The following is a 22,962-nucleotide window of genomic DNA, read 5'->3' as shown; positions in this document are numbered from 1 at the left end:
TCTTCAAAGCAATATCACCATCTTTTATTGAAGTCGGTGTTTCTGAGTGATGAATGAGTTTATTGTGTTCTGTCAAGAACCACAGCCAAAAAAAAGTGTTTTGAACAACATTTGCGTTTATTCTTCAAATAAAATTTTGATCTCATAAGTTGGTGTTGGTATTCATATTTTCTTCCTTCAGTGTGGGCTGAGGTGCTTTTTTTTGTGCTGGCTAAGGTTTTTACACATGGACGCCTTTCCTGGTGATAATCCTTTCCGATTATCCTTCAGCAATTTGAGGTTGATTGTCTTGCTCCAGGACACTTTGACATGCAGAATTAGTTCAGAATTGAGCCATTACCGCTTCGAATGATGGACAGCCTGCTGTACCACCTACTGAATAAGACCTATTCTTTTTAAGATTAAACAATAAAAATGGAATATGAAATGAAACCGTGCCCGCGGGTAACTTGTACAGTGGCATTCAATTAGCTTAGTGTTCACTTGATCACTTTGGCAGATAAATGACGAAACATCCACAGAATCAAGTGTTCTTATCATGCATTTGGAAATAAAAACAGACAGCTGTGTTGATCTAACCACACCATCACATTGGCATTGGGAGTCAATACAACACTGGCAGTTGTGATTGCAAAATTTAAAGCTGACAGATTTATAATTTACATAGACCAGTTGCAGAAATATTTTTGTTTGTTTGTTCAGCTGATCAGTTAAATCAGAGATATGAACAAGAGCCACTGATACTGATTTTAAAAAAGAAAAACCTACTGCCGCCCAGGGATTATTACGGAACCCGGGAGAGGTCACTTAAAGTGATATTTTATTTTCTGGACTTGATAATTTGTGCGCACGTTTTCTTTTAATTGAGCCCACGAATTAATAAAACCTGCTCTCGAATTAATAAAATGTGCGCCCTTTTTTCTGGCCATGATAATTTAACCCTGTCTCACGGCAAGTCGTGATTCGGCAGCACGAATTATATATTAATCTATTGGTTCGTGATATTGTGACGAAAAGTGCCTCATGTTCGTTACGGCAGCACGAATTCATTCTCATTCATTCCGTGATGGCTGCATGAAATTAAAAGTGAAGCGGGGTTGGAGTAGGGTTAGGAATATTGAGTTAAAAAAAAGTCCCATCACGAAAATTTGACTCATTTCGTGCCGGGAGCACGAAAAAAAAACCTGGGCTGGATAATTCGTGCGCACGTTTTCCTTTAATTGAGCCCTCAAATTAATAAAACGTGCACACGATTTCCTTTAATTGAGCCCTCGAATTAATAAAACGTGCACACATTTTCCTTTCGTTCAAAATGAACTCCATAATATGACCTAAATTGTCATCCTGACGACGGGGAGACACTTCACCCTCAGCATCCTTTTAATGTGTTTAAACTCCAGATGATGCCATGTTGGGCAGCTGGAGTTCTCTGTATGTCCTTGTGCGCCCAAACCATGATGACATACCCTGACCAGATCCATTTCTAATGGGGAAATGTATTACACTGTCTCCTGGTTTGTTGGCTAATAGCCAGCATTTATGTGTCAAGACAATATTGAATAATTGAGTGCACATTTTACAAGTTGTGGCCACATTTAAGTAGATCGTGCCCTTGTTTTACTCAAACAATGCTTAAAGCATGCGCACAATATCATAAAACAAGCGCACAATATAATAAAACATGCGCACAATATGATAAAACATGTGCACAATATCATAAAACAAGCGCACAATATAATAAAACATGCACACAATATCATAAAACAAGCGCACAATATAATAAAACATGCGCACAATATCATAAAACAAGCACACAATATAATAAAACATGTGCACAATATCATAAAACAAGCGCACAATATAATAAAACATGCGCACAATAAAATGAGCGCACAATATAATAAAACGTGCACACATTCTCTCTACGTGCAAAACATTTTGCGATGTTTTGCATGTGCAATGGTGCAATGGTAAGTACTTACCACGAATGTTTTTTTTCATTCGTGCAATGGTAAGTACTTACCATTGCACGAATGAAAAAAAACATTCGTTACTTGTATATTATAATCTATGTAGCCCTGGAAGTGTCATCACAAAATGTTTTGCATGGGGAGAGAATGTGCGCATGTTTTTATATTGTTCACATGTTTTATTATATGGTGCACTCATTTTATTATATTGTGTGCATGTTTTATTATATTGTGCACACATTTTATAATATTGTGCACACATTTTATTACATTGTACGCACGTTTTATTATATTGTGCGCACGTTTTAAGCATCGTTTGAGTAAAACAAGGGCATGATCTACTTAAACATGGTCACAATTTGTAAAACGTTCATTCAGTTACTCAGTCTTGACACATAAATGTTGGCTATTAGTCAACAAACCAGGAGACAGTCTGATACATTTCCCCATTAGAAATGGATCTGGTCAAGGTATATCATCATGGTTTGGGCGCACAAGGACATACAGAAAACTCCAGCTGCCCAGCATGACATCATCTGGAGTTTAAACACATTAAAAAGGATGCTGAGGGTGAAGCATCTCCCCGTCGTCAGGATGACGATTTAGGTCATATTATGGAGTTCATTTTGAAAAAAAGGAAAATGTGTGCATGTTTTATTAATTCGAGGGCTCAATTAAAGGAAAACATACACTCGTTTCATTAATTTGAGAGCTCAAAGGAAAACGTGCACATGTTTTATTAATTCAAGGGCTCAATTAAAGGAAAACGTGTGCACGAATTATCACGGCCAGGAAAACGTGTGCACGTTTTATTGATTTGAGAGCAGGTTTTATTAATTCAAGGGCTCAATTAAAGGAAAACGTGTGCACGAATTATCACGGCCAGGAAAACGTGTGCACGTTTTATTGATTTGAGAGCAGGTTTTATTAATTTGTGGGCTCAATTAAAGGAAAACATGTGTACAAATTATCCATAGGTAAGTATATGCCATGAGGTGAAAAATGGAAAATTTCATCTTTCACCAAATGAAATATTCTTTCCATTGCACAAATGAAACAACATTCATTATTTGTTTTATATAACGCCCTTATGCTGTGCATTGACTTTTTTGTGTAAATTTTGCAGTTTGCTTTCCTCAGTCCAGAGAAACATCGCAACAGAAATTTGCCAAGCTCTTAAACCGACAGCGATTGTACTTCAGGTAGAGACGTCCCAGCGAATACGCCAAATGCCTCCAGACAGCTTACGATTTACTGGATGGGGTTTTTTTTTTTTTATTACAAGGATGAACGCCATCGGCAATTATGTGAGCACGTGGTGGTTGTGGTGTGCAATAGCCCAAAATGTATAGAACCAAAAGTGCACACTAAATCGACCCAAAATTATACTGTAAATGGAATACATTGGCAAATGGTATGAATGATGCATATCATGTGACAAACAAACCACCAATCAAATAACAAGGATGTATTTAGGCATTATATAAAAGACAATAATCAACACCATAGACTGTGTATACACTGAACAAACCGTCCGTGACATCATCCATCAGTTTTCTGAAGAATGACTTTGAAACTTCAATGGGGCTTGTCCAAATGCCCCATCTTGGAGGTTCTTGACTCCACCTAACTCACAATAGGTAAAGGTACAGGATGGGAAAGATCGGCATAACCTGGACCAAACGAACAAAGCCGAACAAGGCCAACAAGGAAGACAAGCTAAGGCTAATGGGCTAACTTAGCTTTTGGTGTTTGATTAATGCATCATTTTGCGGACTGAGCGGTGGTTTTCATAATGGGTGGCTTAAGTACAGGAATTAAAACATATGACCTGCACAATCAGTGGGCCTAATGTCAACAAGCTACCTGCTATTTTGTGCTAATCTGCTAAAGTATCAATAAACTAATACTAAAATTTCACTCAAAAGAAATGCTAGAAATGTGCAATTAACTGCACAGAAAGATAAACTTTATTGATCTCACAGAGGAGAAATTCACGTTACGTCAGCTCTTAAAAAAAAAACACACAAGATGGGTGCAAGTAGAGGAAAATGTTCATCAAACAGCCATATTATCTAAGAAACGTCTGTAATAAAATGGTCAGAAAGGACAAACACTTTCAGATTGACTTGACTCTGTCTTACAGACATAAAGACATGGATGACCTCTAATTTCCTGCTTTTAAACTCAGATAAAACTGAAGTTATTGTACTTGGCCCCACAAATCTTAGAAACATGGTGTCTAACCAGATCCTTACTCTGGATGGCATTACCCTGACCTCTAGTAATACTGTGAGAAATCTTGGAGTCATTTTTGATCAGGATATGTCATTCAAAGCGCATATTAAACAAATATGTAGGACTGCTTTTTTGCATTTACGCAATATCTCTAAAATTAGAAAGGTCTTGTCTCAGAGTGATGCTGAAAAACTAATTCATGCATTTATTTCCTCTAGGCTGGACTACTGTAATTCATTATTATCAGGTTGTCCTAAAAGTTCCCTGAAAAGCCTTCAGTTAATTCAAAATGCTGCAGCTAGAGTACTGACGGGGACTAGAAGGAGAGAGCATATCTCACCCATATTGGCCTCTCTTCATTGGCTTCCTGTTAATTCTAGAATAGAATTTTAAATTCTTCTTCTTACTTATAAGGTTTTGAATAATCAGGTCCCATCTTATCTTAGGGACCTCATAGTACCATATCACCCCAATAGAGCACTTCGCTCTCAGACTGCAGGCTTACTTGTAGTTCCTAGGGTTTGTAAGAGTAGAATGGGAGGCAGAGCCTTCAGCTTTCAGGCTCCTCTCCTGTGGAACCAGCTCCCAATTCAGATCAGGGAGACAGACACCCTCTCTACTTTTAAAATTAGGCTTAAAACTTTCCTTTTTGCTAAAGCTTATAGTTAGGGCTGGATCAGGTGACCCTGAACCATCCCTTAGTTATGCTGCTATAGACGTAGACTGCTGGGGGGTTCCCATGATGCACTGAGTGTTTCTTTCTCTTTTTGCTCTGTATGCACCACTCTGCAATTAATCATTAGTGATTGATCTCTGCTCCCCTCCACAGCATGTCTTTTTCCTGGTTCTCTCCCTCAGCCCCAACCAGTCCCAGCAGAAGACTGCCCCTCCCTGAGCCTGGTTCTGCTGGAGGTTTCTTCCTGTTAAAAGGGAGTTTTTCCTTCCCACTGTCACCAAGTGCTTGCTCACAGGGGGTCGTTTTGACCGTTGGGGTTTTTACGTAATTATTGTATGGCCTTGCCTTACAATATAAAGTGCCTTGGGGCAACTGTTTGTTGTGATTTGGCGCTATATAAATAAAATTGATTGATTGATTGATTGATTGATTGATTGACTTGATACAGGTCGAGGCCACAGTAGCTAGTAGTCACTGCTAGCGAGGTGCTGACTCCAGCACACAGCTAACTAAACCATATGGAAATTGAAGACTCAACAGTATTCCCTGAAACAACAACCATACCCCAAATTACTCATGACTTTATGACTTAAAATATCTTAAACTGATGAGTTATTAAAAAAATCACCTACCATAAATTGTCATGAAGGGGAAACTAGCTATAGAGGTGAAAACTCTACTCTCTACTGATGGTTGGCTCTCACTGCGGTATTGTATCACTTCCTGTTCCGGAGCACAGTGGTGTTTTGCTGTATCTGTTAGCTGTTTAATCTGCGCAGTTAGATTGATCTAGTTACCTAGATAACGATTTGTTTCACAGTGTAATCTTCACGTGCCTTAACTAAAGCACTCCCTCTGCTGAATCACCTCTAAATTATTTACACATTATTCACTTTGTGTGTTTTTAGGAATCCACTAGCTTAGCACAGCTACTAGCTCTTAGCCGGTTTAGCATGCGGCTTCTCCTGTCTCTCCCGCACTTTTCTGTTCTGGGTGTGAAATGTTTAGTTATTCCTCGGCCTCCTTTAGCAGTAATGGTACTTGTAATAAGTGTAGCTTATTCGTAGCTTTGGAGGCCAGGCTGGGCAAATTGGAGACTCGGCTCCGCACCGTGGAAAATTCTACAGCTAGCCAGGCCCCTGTAGTCGGTGCGGACCAAGGTAGCTTAGCCACCGTTAGTTTCCCTCTGGCAGATCCCGAGCAGCCGGGAAAGCAGGCCGACTGGGTGACTGTGAGGAGGAAGCGTAGCCCTAAACAGAAGCCCCGTGTACACCGCCAACCCGTTCACATTTCTAACCGTTTTTCCCCACTCGACGACACACCCACCGAGGATCAAACTCTGGTTATTGGCGACTCTGTTTTGAGAAATGTGAAGTTAGCGACACCAGCAACCATAGTCAATTGTCTTCCGGGGGCCAGAGCAGGCGACATTGAAGGAAATTTGAAACTGCTGGCTAAGGCTAAGCGTAAATTTGGTAAGATTGTAATTCACGTCGGCAGTAATGACACCCGGTTACGCCAATCGGAGGTCACTAAAATTAACATTGAATCGGTGTGTAACTTTGCAAAAACAATGTCGGACTCTGTAGTTTTCTCTGGGCCCCTCCCCAATCGGACCGGGAGTGACATGTTTAGCCGCATGTTCTCCTTGAATTGCTGGCTGTCTGAGTTGTGTCCAAAAAATGAGGTGGGCTTCATAGATAATTGGCAAAGCTTCTGGGGAAATCCTGGTCTTGTTAGGAGAGACAGCATCCATCCCACTTTGGATGGAGCAGCTCTCATTTCTAGAAATCTGGCCAATTTTCTTAAATCCTCCAAACCGTGACTATCCAGGGTTGGGACCAGGAAGCAGAGTTGTAGTGTTACACAATTCTCTGCAGCTTCTCTCCCCCTGCCATCCCCTCATTACCCCATCCTCGTAGAGACGGTGCCTGCTCCCAGACCACCAATAACCAGCAAAAATCTATTTAAGCATAAAAATTCAAAAAGAAAAAATAATATAGCACCTTCAACTGCACCACAGACTAAAACAGTTAAATGTGGTCTATTAAACATTAGGTCTCTCTCTTCTAAGTCCCTGTTAGTAAATGATATAATAATTGATCAACATATTGATTTATTCTGCCTTACAAAACCTGGTTACAGCAGGATGAATATGTTAGTTTAAATGAGTCAACACCCCCGAGTCACACTAACTGCCAGAATGCTCGTAGCACGGGCCGAGGCGAAGGATTAGCAGCAATCTTCCATTCCAGCTTATTAATTAATCAAAAACCCAGACAGAGCTTTAATTCATTTGAAAGCTTGACTCTTAGTCTTGTCCATCCAAATTGGAAGTCCCAAAAACCAGTTTTATTTGTTGTTATCTATCGTCCTCCTGGTCGTTACTGTGAGTTTCTCTGTGAATTTTCAGACCTTTTGTCTGACTTAGTGCTTAGCTCAGATAAGATAATTATAGTGGGCGATTTTAACATCCACACAGATGCTGACAACACTGCATTTAATCTATTATTAGACTCAATTGGCTTTGCTCAAAATGTAAATGAGTCCACCCACTACTTTAATCATATCTTAGATCTTGTTCTGACTTATGGTATGGAAATTGAAGACTCAACAGTATTCCCTGAAAACTCCCTTCTGTCTGATCATTTCTTAATAACATTTACATTTACTCTGATGGACTACACAGCAGTGGGGAATAAGTTTCATTACACTAGAAGTCTTTCAGAAAGCGCTGTAACTAGGTTTAAGGATATGATTCCTTCTTTATGTTCTCTAATGCCGTATACCAACACAGTGCAGAGTAGCTACCTAAACTCTGTAAGTGAGATAGAGTATCTCGTCAATAGTTTTACATCCTCATTGAAGACAACTTTGGATGCTGTAGCTCCTCTGAAAAAGAGAGCTTTAAATCAGAAGTGCCTGACTCCGTGGTATAACTCACAAACTCGCAGCTTAAAGTAGATAACCCGTAAGTTGGAGAGGAAATGGCGTCTCACTAATTTAGAAGATCTTCACTTAGCCTGGAAAAAGAGTCTGTTGCTCTATAAAAAAAGCCCTCCGTAAAGCTAGGACATCTTACTACTCATCACTAATTGAAGAAAATAAGAACAACCCCAGGTTTCTTTTCAGCACTGTAGCCAGGCTGACAAAGAGTCAGAGCTCTATTGAGCCGAGTATTCCTTTAACTTTAACTAGTAATGACTTCATGACTTTCTTTGCTAATAAAATTTTAACTATTAGAGAAAAAATTACTCATAACCATCCCAAAGACGTATCGTTATCTTTGGCTGCATTCAGTGATGCCGGTATTTGGTTAGACTCTTTCTCTCCGTTCTGTCTGAGTTATTTTCATTAGTTACTTCCTCCAAACCATCAACATGTCTATTAGACCCCATTCCTACCAGGCTGCTCAAGGAAGCCCTACCATTATTTAATGCTTCGATCTTAAATATGATCAATCTATCTTTATTAGTTGGCTATGTACCACAGGCTTTTAAGGTGGCAGTAATTAAACCATTACTTAAAAAGCCATCACTTGACCCAGCTATCTTAGCTAATTATAGCTTAGCTAAGATTAGGCTTAAAACTTTCCACAGGGGGTCGTTTTGGCCGTTGGGGTTTTTACGTAATTATTGTATGGCCTTGCCTTACAATATAAAGCGCCTTGGGGCAACTGTTTGTTGTGATTTGGCGTTATATAAATAAAATTGATTGATTGATTGACTGATTGGAAACTGCTTTTTGTACCAAACTGTAAAGTTGGGGATTTTAACATGGGGATCTATGGGGATTGATTCGCTTTTGGAGCCAGCCTCAAGGAACTGCTTCATTTTTCAGCACTGATTGAGGTGGTGGTTCATAGAGGGTTTTGTTGAAATATGATCATTCTGAAATTCAAACTCTTCCATGTTACACTAATTTTGGACATCAAGTTCAAATTCAGTGAAATTCAGATTGATTTCACAACTGCAAGAAAGTGACTGACACATTCACAGACCGTGTGCAGTTCTATAAAACCTTCTGGCCTTACAGCCAAGATTTAAAAAAAAAAAAATCTTTACAAACAGCTTCAAAAACCTTTACATGACACTGAAAATATTTAAGCATGTGTTTTGTATTTTTTGTTTTAAATTTAGGAATTATTATGCTGAAAAAGGTACATTAATTAACATTTTTTGTTATATAGTATATAAATTAACCTAGCTAACATGAACACCATTAATAAATGGTGACTAAGGACTAGCATTAACTAATGTTAGTAACTGTACCCTTATGTTGGTAACTTATATTGATAGTATATTTATAAACTATTATGAACCTATTTAACTCTTAATTAACATTTGTTAATGCAGTGATAAAACATTAGCAGTTAATTAAGAGTTAAATAATTTATTAATGCATTCATGTTAATTAAGTTATTATTTTATACAGTATTTAATAGTTTATGAAGATACTATCAACATAAGTTACCAAAATAAAGGTACATTAATTCACATTAGTTAATGCAGTAATAAACAGTAATTAACAGTCAATTAAGAGTCCTTAATCACATATGTTAATTGTATTCATGTTAACTAGGTTAATTTATACATAATATAATAACTTGCAAATATACTGTATGTATCATAAGTTAATGAAGTAATACCCTCTACCAAGGACATTGAGTCTGCTGTTTCTCTCCCTGTAACTGTGCTGAAGTGATATTGGAGGTACTGTTTCAAAAAAGCAGAAATTGCATCATAATGAATGGGAGACATTTTTAAAATACTGGTTTAAAAATAATCCTGGGTTTACATCTGCCTTTAAATCTAATTAACTATTCTATAACCAAAGGCCTACTTTTCCATCAAATATCATTAAAATTAATTTATGTCATTTCAAAATATGCTGCTGACAGAAAAAATAAACCAACAAATTGGGTTGGAAACAATACCTTCTTGGCAGAGGATTTTAGTCCTACTACTGCTACTACTACTACTACTACAGTTTTCTGTATGAAGTAAAAACAGGCACAAAATCAAGTCAGATTTTGCATTTTTAGTTTATTTACTCATTCAAGAACAAAACATTGAATTAATTTTGGTTTTCAATCCAATTAATAGTCTTTTCATTGAAAATACAATAAGCAGGATTTGCAAACAGCATTTAAACACAAATAAAATGTAAAAAAGTAGTGGAACATCAGTGTAAGACTGTACTAGTATGCACAATAAATCAAATGAAAGTCTGCAATGCCAGTAAACAGTTTACCTGATGCTTAGTGTACTATATTCAAAAAAATAAAACTGAGAAAAGCACATGGTGAATTGTGAACAAGTGGAATTGCAGGAATCATCCATCATCCATTACTTTAGATATGCAATTCATTAGGGCAGAGCCAAATATGAGACATGTTGAAATGGAATCTGCTGTATGACATGATGTTATTGTAACATTGTGGCAAGCATCAAATGAAAAATAAAGATTTCTCAGCTGCCATGTGGTTAAACTTGGGACAGCAAAATAAAATCAAGTATTCCATCAAATACAGAAAGAAAATTGCCTGTCACGAGTCAAAATGGTCACGGCAGGAAAGACAATATAATCAATCAATCACACAAATAAAGTTGCCAACAGATGAGTTTACATGGAGTCTTCTCTCGCCCTCACTCGCCCTTCTCTGTCTGGAATGGCAATAAAGAAAAATCAACAAAGGAAAACAGGGGACTTATACACAGAATAGAAACCTCTGCCTGCCAGAGGGTCTGCAGGGTATTAGGCTCTGTAATGGACCAAACTATATTTTTATTATATCAACATAAAGGTCAGTATATGTTTTCTTTTATGTGAAAAATTCTAATAAGTATCATCTATCCTAAGCTGTGCAACAACTATGAGATAAAAATTGTTTCAAAGTGACCCTGTATCAATTTTGCCCCTCAGGGATCCCGTGATAAAGCACTAAAGTAATCTTTTTCAGCAGGCACTCATGAAACAAAGAACATTTAGGTCTCTGTGACTGCATTTTGCTCCAACTCAAATGATATATTAATACGGTGGCCACAAATGTGGTCTTTTTAACACAATTTCCTTCCATGACTTACTGTGCTTTCATCTGTTTCCATAAATATCCTCTCGCTATAAATTCATAAATGTGTCATATTCTTGCAATACAATAAACTGTGCCATATTTCACAGAGTGAAGTAAAAAAAACTGTCCTGTTATGAGCAAAGGAAAAGAAATTTGAGCATAACTTTTATTTTTCTCTGTAGCAAGTAAGTCACTTTTAAATTCTTCTCTCCTTTTTCCAAATTCAATTTTTTTTGTAAACCTTTGCAAAACATTTGCTTTATTTAAACTTACAAACTAACGGCACACAATCATAATGAATAAAACATGAAAGAATTGTTAGTTCTCCTGTAAATCAATCAAACTTCAGTTTCATAAATATTTGAACTGTGACACAATGTTGGTGATTTCAGCTCTGATCAACACCACAATGGAGTTGAAATGAAAAATTTAAGATAGATTTTTAAAATAGTGTAGACTGAGCTTTAATTTAAGGCATTTAATAAAAATATCACATTAATAATTTAGGAATTACAGCCATTTTCAGGGCCTATAAGAAACTGGACAAAACATCACTTTTACAGAGGCTGCGTCCTACATGAACATGTCTTGGACTCCATTTACATCAGTCATTAAGAAATGCAAGCAGTATGATAAATACGTCAGGACAAGATAGCTCTCAAAAGCTCCTTCAGAGTTGTTTGAGTTTCTTGATGGCTTCCCTCACTTGTCTCATTTTAACTGTCATTCAGTTTTTGAGAATTGCCTACTCCAGACAGCTTTACCATAGAGCCATAGAGTACTACATGGGTGATATAAATGAAGTCATAGACATATTCAGTGACTTGAAAATGTTCATATATCTGACCTCCAACTAGTCTAAAGAAAACCAACCGGAAACAATAACGCTTATATTTCATTTGTCCAATTACTTATGGCCTTTGAAAATGGAAGGGCTGAATATAAAAACTGTTGTAATTCCCAAATGTGATATTTTTTGATAAACCTTTAATTAAAAGCTCCAAGTTGACACTATAAAGATATCATGATTGTTTAATTTCAGTTCCACTGTTGTGGCGTACAAAAGCAAAATTAGAAAAACTGGGTTGCTATTCAAATACTTATGGACCTGACTGTAGAGTCTTGCTGTCCTTCTGTCTGCCCTTTCATCCATCCATACGGCAAAACCTTCCGCATCCTAAAACTCAAGAACTGTAAAACTCTCAAAAGGAAAATTTATATAGACTAATACTGGGAAGTCAAAGCTCTGCCTGCCAAAACATCAATCATTTCCGACATTTATAAATGCCTTCTTTTTTTTCTTTTTCTTTTTTTACTGAATTTTTGGGTTTCAAGTAGGGAATGTTACAGACATCCTGAAGTAGTCACATCACCTGCCAACAAAAGCTGCTCAAATGTGTGGCAAGTTTATTCATTTGAGAAGTTAACTTTTGGCCAACAATCAACTTACAGTTGTGCCTTGTTCTTAGGAGCAATGTTTTAAATGCTATACAGAAATCCTGAGTAATCAAATGTTCAGAGATAAAGTACTTTTATCAAATACTAGTAACATCTAAGGACATGCTATCATCCTGGATCTCCAAGGGATCGAAGGTAGCCTGGAGAGCTTTGGCGCTGTCTTTGTGTGCCTCCATAAATTTCTGCAAGAACTTGGAGGTGTAGAGCCAGTGGTGTTTCAATATGTCTTCTAACTCAAAGGTCTTTGATTGGCGTGCGTTCATCTTACGGAACCGCCTGAACAGTTTGTTTGCAGACTCATTCCCCTCACTAGCCCAGGCTCCAATAGACCCATCTCGTTCAATGATTTCAGGGACATGGGCCAGCGTCTTGTGGAGGTAGTTGGTGATCTTTCCATTGTACCGATATTTGAATGTGGAGGCCAGGAGGTCAGCAAAGTGCTGGGAGTTAAAGCTGTAGCGGCACAGCTGGTCAGGGCATTCTTTGGCTGGACAGGAGGCACGCCAGACAGGCTTCATCTGGATGTAGAGACTCATGAGCTCCCTCAGGCCTTCCCTCCTCTCCTCTGTGGGTACCAGCTCACACACCGCCTCCATCGCCTCCATGGTCATTAGCTTCCGGGCATAGTTCCCATTCATCCTCATTACTGGTTTTAGCTTGATTTTCTTCCTCAGCTGTTTATCTAGGGCTGCTCTCCAGCTACGCCGTTCCTCACGGGTGGGGTTGACTTTTTTGTACACTTCCCCAATCTCATCTTGGAAGATTTTGTAGAACTCAGTGGCATTGCCAATGTCACAGTGTAATGCATCCAGCGTTGCATGGGTCTCCATAAAGGGTTTGGCAGAGACCCCTTTAACACGGTCCCGCAGCTCATTGACAGACTCTGAAAAGGGATTAGTTCTCCATATTTCGTAACGCTCCAGGTTCTCTTCATGGCTGCGGGTAATGGCATGCAGCACCATATTGTGAGAGGCCTCTGCCCGACTGGAGTCACACAGCGTGCAGATGTAGCTGGAACCTGAGGCCTCCAGGCCCTCCAGTTCACGAACCATCTTCTCATCGTATCCCGTGCCTCTGAAGTGGAAGCGGAAGGAGCGAGGCAAACCACCCATTGACAGAATGAGTCTGCTGTCTTTCATCGCTTCACGCTCGGCAACAATTGGCCCCAGGACAGCTGTGAGGGTTTCATGGTCTGACTCGTCAACAAACATCAGGCAAAGGGGCTTACAGGACAGTTCGGAGTTTGGCTTCGGCTCAGTATAGATGGTAACTGACTTTTCCTCGCCGTCTGCCAGGATGGAGATAGACATAATAGTGAATGAGAAGCGCACCGCCTTCTCAGGAACCGCAGGTCCCCCGCCGTGTTTCTCGCTGACGTCGCCCATGCCGTCACAAGATTCTTTGATCATAACACTGAAGCCTGAGGTGCAAGCACTGTCTTCCATTCCACACTCTGTCAGCCCCTCCATGATGTCCTCCTCCAGGTCTTTTAATGCCGATACCAGCGCCACGTCATATCGAAAACGGCGAGTGATGGTGTCGACTGGGATGTCGTCTACGGAGGACGCCCGTCCAGAAAGCCCGTTAATAATGCCTACATTGTACGAAGGAGAGACATTCTTGAGAGCTGGCTGCCATTCAAATTGGTGAAATCCCGGGAGAAGCTCCTTCTCTGTGGCTCGGAGGGTGTGCAGGGGCTGAAAAATCTGGCGGCCACTAGTTGCTTTGACAGTACGGTACATCTTGTGGTACTGGCTGCAGCTCAGGAAAGTGTTGATACGGATGGCGAGACACACAGCAGGCTGCAGTCCATAGCCTCGGCCTGTACAGGAAAAAACAAAAAAAGATAGTTACTCAACATTAAAATCTTACATTAACACATTTGATATCTTGGGTAGTTCTATGGTAATGGAATTAAAATTAGGGCAAATTTTAGTGGTAAACACCAATGTGTTGCGGTTTTGCTGTCAGTGTAATTCTGTTACAGTAGAATTAGACTCTTGCATTTACACATCAGACAGAGAGAACTGGAAATTTAACTGGAAAATATGAATGTATGATGATTTCACATCTAATCATTTATAATTTTTCTAAAGTTATAAGATGACAGAGGGTGAATCAGTGAAGCTCGTAAGAGTGAAATATTGGCTGCAGATGAAAACAGACACCAGCTGGCTTCAATTCCCCCGAGAGGAGGATGGTGCTGGCTGTGTAATTTGCAGATACAAGAGCTGCTGATGTTGTTTTGATTCTTACAGTTATTGTGCGTTAAAGGGTGCGTCACAATGAAAGACTGACAGACAAGCAGAGAGGGAGTGAGTGAGTGAGTGAGTGAGTGAGTGAGTGAGTGAGTGAGTGAGTGAGTGAGTGAGTGAGTGAGTGAGTGAGTGAGTGAGTGAGTGTGCCAGTGCCTCAATAGAGATAATGACAAAATGTTTTTCAAACAAAATCTCAAAAAAAAAAATACATTCCCAAAAGTTTTCAGCTCATTGTTATTCATGAGGCACGTGAATTCATCTGAGGTTAGGCAGAAATATTAATGAGCAAACACTATAATCACTTTCATTTTGTCAGGCTGTCTGAACTCAAACAAAAGGCCTATAATAGCCTCTCACCTTGCATCATAGCCTCCAGCTCATTCGCCTGCTTGTGTTCATTGCCAGATCTCAACGCTAGAAGAAAGAGTGTCAGGCAAACCGATTTGATGTCGCCACCTTCCTCTTTGTCTGCAAACACCTTCACCTGATTCTTCAGATCCCTCAGCCGGTGCTTCTGTGCACGGCGAGTCAGTGACAGCAAGTGCTGACGGGGTCGTCCTCCTTTATTGACCAGGAGGTAGTTGTCGAAGTCTTTCTCCGCCAATGTGGGGTTTGCGTCCTGCTGTTGCAGCTCGTGGCTCAGACAGTGAGTTTTGAAAGAATCGAGCCTGACCTGTGCGTCGCAGCCGTTTCTGGTGCAGAGCAGAGGCAGTGAATGAAGGGCTGCTAAGAAGGCTTTGGCTGGAGGGCTGAGGTCATTATTCGCACACGGCAAGTTGCAAGCTGGGCAGTGAGGACCCAGAGTGCAGTTATACTTTAAAATACAGCTGCGGCAAAACAGGTGCCCACAGGGGGACTGAACGGGGTCACTAAGCAGGTGGTCACAGATAAGACAGGTGAAAGAACGAAGGAAATCCACGGGAAGCTTCTCCGAGATGAGCTTGGTGCTGAAGTGTTCTTTCTGGCATTGGGTGATGGTCCGCACCCATTGTTCTTTGTGGATTCTTGACATCTTCCGTGCAAGACCACAACGACAACCTCCAGTTCTCAAACCTCTCTTCTCAAAAGTGGCTGTATTGTTGTGGTCCCATCTGGGCCGCTTTGCCAGTTTGGGGGCTCTGGGATTCCTCCGTCTTTTCCTCATACTCCTCTCAAAGAAGGATTTCTTTGGGGAGCAAAAGGTGCAAAGAGAAGAGTGAGGCTTCCACTCAGCAACCCTCATCCTGGAGAAGCTACAAAAACCTCCTCCTCTTATTGCCACCTTCCAGCAGCAATGGCAGAAATAAAGAGGGTGGATAGATTCTGTGTCATCTGTCACATCTACTTTGAAGACCTTAAGAATGACCTCTGGCCAACTGGTGAACTTGCAGCCCATTCGACGCAGTATGCCTTTAGTTGACTCATCTAGATCTCCATGAACTTCATGCACAGGACCTTTAACTTTCCTGACGGCTGTTCCACAGATTCGGCACAAGGACCTTCACAAAGAAAACCAAATAATCAAACAAGTGCACTTTCAAATTCATTAGTCATAAGTCTTACAATCCCAATATGCTCGCTTACCTGAGGTGGTTCATGTGGGTTTCCATCTCCTGAAGTTTCATATCTACTCTCCGGCCTGGACCCTCCACATTTTCTTTGCTTTTCCCTCCGAGGCACATTTTCATAACACTCCCAGGCCTCACGCCATTATCTAACTCTAAATTAGGAGGTACAGGAGATGAGATCTCTGACAAAGTTCCGTTCTCACTTTGTGTTTCACTGGGAAGAGGTGCTTTCTCCATGGACCTTACTCTAAACAATTTAAACTTCCACTGAGAGTACTTAGAGTGGGGATGTTGGAGTTCATCTGGCATGGAAGATCTGGGGCTATCTGTCTCCAGGGTCATCTCTGCCATGATGTGGCTTAGACCTCAAGCCCTGGGGAGAAGAGAAAAGGACAGAAGACAGGCTAAGCTGAGTTTGATGCAGGCATGGGAAAATACATTGCATCTGGAAAGTATTCACAACACTTCACTTTGTTATGTTGCAGCCTTTATTCCAAAATGGATGAAATTATTTTTTTCCTCAAAATTCTACACACAATACCCCATAATGACAATGTGAAAAAAGAGTTTTTGAGATTTTTTGCAAATTTATTAAAAATAAAAAACCTAACAAATCACATGTACGTAAGTATTCACAGCCTTTGCCATGAACCTCAAAATTGAGCTCAGGTGCATCCTGTTTCCACTGATCATCCTTGAGATCTTTCTACAACTTAATTGGAGTCCACCTGGGGTAAATTTAGTTGGTTGGACATGATTTGTAAAGGCACACACCTGTCTACATATAAGGTAGCACATAAGCAAAAACAACACATTATATGCAAGCAGCGAGCAACACCTCAACAAGCAGGGAGTCAATGCATCCAGGTAGAAGGGCCTTAGCCAGGTAGGTGACAAGAACCCAATGGTCACACTGTCAGAGCTCCAGCATTCCTCTGCGGAGAAAGGCGAACCTTCCAGAAGGACAACCATCTCTACAGCAATCTGCCAATCAGGCCTATATGGTAGAGTGGCCAGAAAGAAGCCACTCCTTAGTAAAACACACATGACAGCCTGCCTGGAGTCTCAGACCATGAGAAACAAAAATTTTCTGGTCTGATGAGACAAAGACTGAACTCTTTGGCGTGAATGCCAGATGTCATGTTTGGAGGAATCCAGGCACCATTCCTACAGTGAAGCATGGTGGTGGCAGCATCATGGTGTGGGGATGTTCAGTGGAAGGAACTGGGAGACTCGTCAGGATTGAGGGAAAGATGAATGCAGCAATGTACAGAGACATCCTAGATGAAAACCTGCTCCAGAGCGCTCTCGACCTCAGACTGGGGCAACGGTTCATCTTTCAGCAGGACAATGACCCTAAGCACACAGCCAAGATATCAAAGGAGTGGCTTCAGGACAACTCTGTGAATGTCCTTGAGTGGCCCAGCCAGAGCCCAGACCTGAATCCTATTGAACATCTCTGGAGAGATCTGAAAATGTCTGTGCACCAACGCTCCCCATCCAACCTGATGGAACTTGAGAGAAGCTGCAAAGAGGAATGCGCAAAACTGTCCAAAGATAAGTGCACCAAGCTTGTGGCATCACATTCAAGAAGACTGGAGGCTGTATTACTGCCAAAGGTGCATCAACAAAGTATTGAGTAATACTTATGTATATGTGATTTCTTATTTTTTTATTTTTAATAATTACGCAAATATTACAAAAAAACTTTTGTGTCATTATGGGGTGTTATGAGTGGGATTTTGATGGGAAAAAATGAACTTACTCCATTTTGGAATAAGGCTGTAACAACAAAATGTGGAAAAAGTGAAGCACTGTGAAAAGTTTTCATCTGCACTGTAATTTCACACGTCCATGAGCAGTCAGTTAATGGACACAGAGGAAAGATTTAAGAGTTTAGATCCCATGATATCCCCGGTGGATTTCATTCTCAAACTCGTGACACAATCTAACAGCCGTACTTAATTCCTGTTTAATTTATGTATCAGGTCCGATGAAATCCCACTGAACAGCGAGTAGTGAGCCCATGACCTAGAGTGCTGTATTATACCATATGAGGCATTTAGATCTTGTGTAAAATGCATGAGACGAGCACTGTGGGAATCGATGCAGCGCAAGAAATCTTCATTTCTCTCATCTCCATTCCCATCACTCTTTAAGCCATTGTCACTTTTTTCCCCCCTTGACACAGACAGTTTGCTAAACAGGCAACCTTATCCCTGCTTAGCTGTCAATCATTTCTATTAGACATGTTCTTGGCTCTAGAGAGGGAATTGGAGCCACAAGAGCGTTAGACTGGCATTTAATATGAAGGAAAACATTGAGATTTGCAACATTTATTTGATAATACACAGCAGTAGGCACAGTTCCGCTAATCAGCTAACAAATAATTAGCAAAGCTAACTTTTTTCTTACCGATTTACCTTTTCAGCTAACTTTGAAAACAACTAACAGGCCAAACTGAATTCAAGTGAGCTAACATTTTTCTGATTAACGTTCAACAGTCAAAAATGCTTGAAATCCTAAAATCATACGTGTGTTGCTATTGGACCTTGTACGCTAATCCAATAAGCAAAAACAGTACATTATATGCAGGCAGCGAGCAACACCTCAACAAGCAGGAAGTCAATGCATTAATTACCTCCGCCAAGGAGGTTATGTTTTCGGTCGAGTTTGTTTGTTTGTCATAAAGTTAACTTTATGACAAAAAGATAACTCATAAAGTTTTCAACGGATTTTGATGAAATTTTGTGGAGTGGTTGGAAATGACAAGAGGAACAAGTGATTAAAGTTTAGTGGGGATCCGGATCACGATCCGGATCCAGGAATTTTTTAAAGGATTCTTCAGCATTGCGGGATAGGGGGAATTTTGACATTCTAGTTTCTAACTCCACAAAAACAAGGCAGAAAGGCTTGAAAAAATTAGGGTGTAACATAGTCAAATGTTCTATCAAACAACAAAGTTTGGTGATGATCGGATCCGGATTCCAGATCTGGTGATCCAGAATATGCAAAAATATAGGTAAAATACAAAATGTGTCAGTGTGAGGTGACAAATGAAGCTAGAGATGCACAACTAACACCAAATTGTAGCTGAATCTGTACTGATTCAGTAAGGTGTCATCAGATTGTAGCTTCAAATGTTATGGAGCTAGATCCAGAAGAAAACCGCCATTACCGAAAAATCGTTTTTATACAATAACTTTTGAACTAATAAAGACATAAAAGTGATTCCAAGTTCTAGTGGTATGTTTTCATGGTCAAGGATGTCAAATATAAAGGAAAGAAAAGTGTATGTATCATAGTTTTGGTTGTAACACTGAATTGTTGAATAGATCACTGTGCCAAGGAGGGAATCTCTTTAGGGTCAGTGACCCTATGGCCTTGTTTAGAGAAGTGTTTCATAAATGTTAAAAAAAAATTCATATATTTGCAGTTTAGTTGAATAATAAATTGAATTTTGTCTCTTATTTGTTTTTGTCTATAAGAACATGCAAAATCAATATCAGTGCTCAGATGACAGTAGCTTCTGGGAAAGGTGCAAGTTGCAATAAACTGTGATGCCAAGCGTTAAGGATACATGCTATCCAGTCACAGCAGATGAAACTTTTTTTACTACATCATTATTAGACTTTTTTAGGTTCAATGTTTCCACGGCGTGTAGATGTTATGGCGTCAGTGACTCCATGGCCTTGGCGGAGGTTTGCACTCTCTGAGTGCTTCTAGTTACATTATTAAAATTATTTAAAATGTGTATTTTTATTTTTTAATATTTTTTTTGTTGTTGTTTTTCAATACTGTCTGTACTATGAATAAACTAGCAAATAAAAAACTACTTTTTATTTTCATTTAAAATGTAATTATTTACGTACACAGTGATCATCATCTGATCTTGGCATGCTAATCCTTTTTGGTAACTTCCATGATTACATAGCAATATATATCATTTTTAGCTCTTGAGGGCTGTTTTTCAGAGTCATATATTAATTTTACCTTTATTTAACCAGGTTAGTCCCATTGAGATTGAGACCTCTTTTGCAAGGGAGACCTGTACAATTATAAAGTTTCCAATTCACCTAACCTGCATGTCTTTAAATGTGAGAGGAAGCCCATGCAAACACAGGGAGAACATGCAAATCCCACACAGAAAGGCCACAGGTGGGAATCAAACCCATAAGCTTCTTGCTGTGAGGCACCGTGCTGCCATATAGGTATAAAAAGTTACCAAACCAAAGCTAAATTCATATAATAAAAGTTATCAGTTATTATCAGGAGCTTCAGCTAAATGTTTTAGTGGTTTATCACAGTTTAACATTATCACAGTTAACTTTTTGGTTGCTGGGTTACCAGTTATTGGAGCTGACCTTTAGGCAAACTGTGCCCACCACTGATATTACACAGATCTTGACCAAACACAAGAGAAAACAAGAAAACGTCAAACTGAATAACGAACAAAAAGAATGATTTCAGCACAAACATATATGGGATTAAGGCTTACGTGGTGAAGAGCAGGTGGTGTTATGACTCACAGCACAGGTAAGATAAATGATAAAGCCGCAGTGAACCACAGTTTGACAGACCTTATTTCATCTCATCTCCAGCTGTCTGCCTTCCATTAATCGGACAGACAATAAAGAAATCAAACAGTCTGAGAAAGCGTGAAGATTACCGCTGCACACCTACAGTGCGTACACTGTAGCGCCTCCGCTCCATCCATCTTTCAGGTTTCTCGCTAAGGTTTCTCCCTGGGAAGCTGGAATCTGACAGTCTTCATTGTTTCCTGATGGTCTGTGCATCTCACACACTGAACCCTCTTTGGAGACAAACAGCTGAGCCCGTGTGCACTGGTGTCAGCTGGACTCTTACCTTGTTTTTCAGTCTCAGCTGGTGTCAGATCCCCAGGGGGTCTTTTCTGCATGGGTGCACAGGGGAAGCCCTGAAGCCAGGCCCTGCCTGTTACACACACACACTGTGTATATGCAAGGGGAGATCAGCTTGGAGCTGCCGTTACTTGGAGTTCTGGCAGTGGGATTGTTTCTGTCCCTCTGTATTTATACTCTTGGTGGCATCCCAACAGTCAACCCCAGCCACCTGATGCAGGCAGCTGATTTTCAGAGGGGGGGGTGGAAACAGGGTCAAATCCAAACCACAGCAGCACACATACAGCCATGTGCATGCTCACAAACGTACAGGCAATCCAAAGGCATACCTCAAACAAACAAACCTTTTACCACAGCATGCTGATCTCAGCTGGATACAAAGTCACTTTATCTCCTTTCTTACACTCCATCTGCATCTTCACACAGCTTCCACTCGGCCATACTCTATTAAAGAGACTTTTATTTCACATAAAGGCACAGATCAGCACTGACTGTAGTCTTTAAATATGAAATTGACATATCCTCATGAAAAAAGTAATGCACATACAAAACAAATGCACAAAAATGTGTGTGTGCATGTGCAAAATTCATCTTGCACATGCACACAGAAATTCATAGAAATATCCCGTTTAACTTTTTGTATGATAACGTAAAAATGTTTTGTTGCATTCAAAGGCACTGTGATCCGAGTTATTCACCCTGCCTCAATATGTCAATGTGATGGAGCAAATCGAGTGGAACTTTGAGAAACATTTCTTTCAAACAAATTGGTGATGTGTTGAGGCCTCATTTAGCACAACTCATAATGCTGTCCTTTTGACATATACTCCAGAACAATGTTTGAAACACTGGCGATTCAAAGGTTTCAGAGTGTTCTGGAGCAGTGCTTCGCGTTTCCCATCACTAATTTGTGGCTCAAGTGAAAACGTTTGAAGCCATCCATTCTTTAAGTCTGGTTTTATTTTCGTACTCTGTTGTATATTTGCCCATACACATAACGTGTCCAGTGTTCAGTCGCCGAATAATTTTCTTGTGAATGAACCGCAGCTGTTCATAATTTTTGATCATTCTTCCACGAACCCTCCAGCAGGTGGCAGACATATCTATGGGAGATTACACAGATAAAACAAAGTTGCTCTTCTGATCAAAGTAGTGCATCAAAGTTCACCAGATACAATAGGGTTCATCCTCATTATACGTTCTTCTAATTTCATGAGATACAACATGATAGCAATTATTGTTTTTTTTTTATTATTCACTACACAAACTAGCTTGGTTGGACTCACTCACTCACTCACTCACCCACTCATATACATGTTTGCTGTTCGAGCCGTATGTAAATGTATGTTTCCAGTGCAGGAAGAACTGGATTCTATTGATATGTCACAATTTTTATGCAGAGGCATCTCACCGTTGTCCAGAAAGAAGTTAACTGGTGTCATGACCCAGTCTACATTTAATATGTGCAAGCTGCACTTCCAGGCAGAGAACAGATATACACTGACTGGCTAAGGAGACAAATAAAAGGATTTTTATTATTGTTGTTGTTGTTGTTGCGTCCCCCCCAGCTGATGAGTTTGGCTGACTAAGCTTTAATGACAACTCTTTTGGAAGCTCTGCAGAGTATCTGTTTTTTTTTTTTCACCCGTCATCTCGTGGAAACACCTTCATCAAATATTTTATTTTAAGGTAACCACAGCCTTGAGAGAACATGAGAGATGTCAGTCTGCGTGTCATGAAAAACAATGCTGAGTGACCTGAAAGGTGTGATTATGGCAGTAAACAGGTGAACAAATTGGTAAAACCCAGAGGACTCACTTTAAAGTTACATTGTGTAGGATTTAGTGTCACCTGTTGGAGAA

At 39.9% G+C, this 22,962-nt stretch overlaps 1 protein-coding gene across 1 annotated transcript; it reads right to left on the bottom strand.

Annotated features, from left to right (window-relative positions):
* Nucleotides 1-12,492: 12,492 nt before the first annotated feature.
* rag1 (recombination activating 1) lies at nt 12,493-16,571 on the bottom strand. The gene is made up of 3 exons (XM_034175511.1): nt 16,237-16,571; nt 15,031-16,151; nt 12,493-14,237 (listed from the first exon to the last, which is right to left on the bottom strand). Exons 1-3 carry the CDS (start codon nt 16,569-16,571, stop codon nt 12,493-12,495), a joined length of 3,201 nt encoding a protein of 1,066 aa, XP_034031402.1.
* Between the last annotated feature and the right edge of the window lie 6,391 nt (nt 16,572-22,962).

Source organism: Thalassophryne amazonica, chromosome 8, assembly GCF_902500255.1.
Source record: "Thalassophryne amazonica chromosome 8, fThaAma1.1, whole genome shotgun sequence".
Classification (NCBI taxonomy): Eukaryota; Metazoa; Chordata; class Actinopteri; order Batrachoidiformes; family Batrachoididae; genus Thalassophryne; species Thalassophryne amazonica.
Note: the sequence above shows the minus strand (reverse complement) of the source record. Positions and strands in the feature narration are given on the sequence as shown.

What these genes read in the sequence shown, in the direction of transcription:
- rag1 (XM_034175511.1), bottom strand. Translation starts at nt 16,571, where the DNA reads ATGGCAGAGATGACCCTGGAGACAGATAGCCCCAGATCTTCCATGCCA. An exon ending in ACCCACATGAACCACCTCAG is followed by an intron (nt 16,152 to 16,236) that starts GTAAGCGAGCAT and finishes TTCTTTGTGAAG; the next exon opens with GTCCTTGTGCCGAATCTGTG. An exon ending in GCTGGAGGCTATGATGCAAG is followed by an intron (nt 14,238 to 15,030) that starts GTGAGAGGCTAT and finishes TTTCCTGTACAG; the next exon opens with GCCGAGGCTATGGACTGCAG.